Genomic DNA, 2463 nt, shown 5'->3' on the forward strand with positions numbered 1-2463 from the left:
GGCGCGAGTATACATGGTAGTATTTTCCCGAACCTGGAAAAGAAATCGATCCAACATCAGACTCAGTGTCTGTGTGACGAGCATTTGATTTTCGACGGAAAAAGGGTCGGGTGTAAAGGAAATATTTTGGGATCGAAAGGGTTGAAAGAGGCCTCAAAACGGAGTTTGGTTTGGGGGTGCAGGCAGTGGCGGACGTGTCACGGGTCTACCTTGAAAGTTGAATCTCGAGACGGAACTCCCGATCCCTCCCTCCGAAACGAAACACCCAGACAGACAGACATACAGACGCAGCGACGACACATATTCCCTCCCACCACCCCCACCGCCCACTCCTCCCCCAGCCACCGCGCACGCTCCCCGAGGCAGACCCACTCGCCCGCCTGCCTTCCTTCTTCCTTCGCCCACTCCCTTCCTCCGGATTCACCACCACCCTGGTAGTTAAAACCAGAGCCACCACCTCAAACTCACTCGACACCCCGAGTTAAAACCCCGAGCCGAGCTTCCCTAGTGGAGTGGTTTAGAAACCTCCGCCGACACTTCCTCCAACTGTTTCAGTGCAGTAGATCCTCTAGCGTCCGGCGGGGGGGTGAGCAGGAGCGCGAGCGATGGAGCGGTGCGGGAGCTGGTCCGAGTCCGACGCCGCGGCGCAGGCGGCCGCGCAGAAGGCCGTGCCGGCGCCGTTCCTGACCAAGACGTACCAGCTCGTCGACGACCCGGCCACCGACCACATCGTCTCCTGGGGCGACGACCGGGTCTCCACCTTCGTCGTCTGGCGCCCGCCGGAGTTCGCGCGCGACATCCTCCCCAACTACTTCAAGCACAACAACTTCTCCTCCTTCGTCCGCCAGCTCAACACCTACGTAAGCGCGCGCCAGCCGCCATTTCCGCTTCTGTTTTTTTGGTTCGGTTTGCTCTTTACGATGCATGCATGGAGCGGTGCTGACGGCGTGTGTGGCAATGTCGCAAACTCGCAATGCAGGGGTTCCGGAAGGTCGTGCCGGAGCGGTGGGAGTTCGCCAACGAGTTCTTCCGCAAGGGGGAGAAGCAGCTGCTGTGCGAGATCCACCGCCGGAAGACGTCCGGGTCCACGACGTCGTCGTCCCCGCCGCCCTTCTTCGCGCCCCCGCACTTCCCGCTGTTCCACCCCGGCGTTTCGGTCGCTCACCGCCACCAGCAGTTCATGGGTGAGGATGGGGCAATGGCGGCGCACGCTGGCATGGGCGGCCCCTTCATGCAGCCGCATTGGCGGGAGCAGGGCGCGCCTCGGCTGCTGGCGCTGGGCGGCCCCGCCGCGCCCTCGCCGGGGGTGGAGGGCAACGGCCGCGCGTCCAGCGCGGCGGTGCTGATGGACGAGAACGAGCGGCTGCGGCGCAGCAACACGGCGCTGCTGCAGGAGCTGTCCCACATGCGCAAGCTCTACAACGACATCATCTACTTCGTGCAGAACCACGTGCGCCCCGTGGCGCCCAGCCCGGCCGCGGCCACGTTCCTCCAGGGCCTCGGCAATGGCATGCAGCCGCGCAAGATGCCGCCGGCCAGCACCGGCGCCGGGAACGGGCTCAACACCTCCGGCGGGAGCACGACGTCCAGCAGCTCTCTGACCATCGCCGACGAGCTCTCGCCTCCGCCCAACCATCTCTCCGCGGAGAAGAGCGGCGGAGAGGCCGGCAGCAGCAGCGCGGCTCTGTCGGCGCCCACGAAGCTCTTCGGCGTGCACCTCAGCGCCGCCCCGGTGGGAGCAGGGAGCAAGAGACCGCCTTCCCCCGAGGAGGAACTGCCGTCCACGCCCCCTGCCACGAAGGCCCGGCTGGCGCTCGAGAGCGACGACCTGAGCCTGTCCGTGGCGCCGCCGTCGCAGCCTTGCGCCGCCTCGTCTCCAGCTAGGAGTTAGCTAGCTAGATAGCTAGTTAGTGTTAGCTCACTCACCTAGCAAGCAAGCAGGGTAGCATCCGCGTTGCCGCATGCAACCGCGGACCATTTTGCTGTGTTCTAATCCGACCGACGTGTTCCGTTTCCTACTACTGTAGACCAGTTGTTAGTTTGTTGCTCCCTCCTGAAGTTAGCAAGTGCTTAGTTAGGGTTCTTCTGTCTGTAAACTCTAATCGCCCAGCACTCAGAGCAAGTGCCATCATGTGCCCGAACTAATCGAAGCCAATCTGGTGTTTTTGTACAGTACTGCTCCAGTAACTAGCTGCTGAACTGTGGCGCCGCTGATGGCAAATCTTTTGTTTGCACGGCAAGTCCGGGAAAGTGCAGCAAGTCAGCAGCAAGCATCCTCGATTTAAAATCGCTTTCTTTGGCTGCCTTTTGCGTGCGCTCGGCGAGTCAAAGATGGGAAAAGGCTGTTGCCTGTTGCATTGCAGCCATTGCAGCAGGCTCGAGCCCATTGGTCACACACACACAGGTCGTAGCTCAGCGAGTCTCGCTTGTTTCTGAGACGTAGGTAGAGTACTGCTGTAGAGT

The 2463-nt window shown here is 61.8% G+C and overlaps 1 protein-coding gene across 1 annotated transcript; it reads left to right on the plus strand.

Moving 5' to 3' along the window:
- The first annotated feature begins 353 nt into the window (after positions 1–353).
- LOC109765643 (heat stress transcription factor B-4c) lies at positions 354–2170 on the plus strand. The gene is made up of 2 exons (XM_020324426.4): positions 354–860; positions 980–2170. Exons 1-2 carry the CDS (start codon positions 606–608, stop codon positions 1889–1891), a joined length of 1167 nt encoding a protein of 388 aa, XP_020180015.1. The 5' UTR covers positions 354–605; the 3' UTR covers positions 1892–2170.
- The last annotated feature ends 293 nt before the right edge of the window (positions 2171–2463 follow it).

This window comes from Aegilops tauschii, chromosome 5 (genome assembly GCF_002575655.3).
Source record: "Aegilops tauschii subsp. strangulata cultivar AL8/78 chromosome 5, Aet v6.0, whole genome shotgun sequence".
Taxonomy (NCBI): domain Eukaryota; kingdom Viridiplantae; phylum Streptophyta; class Magnoliopsida; order Poales; family Poaceae; genus Aegilops; species Aegilops tauschii.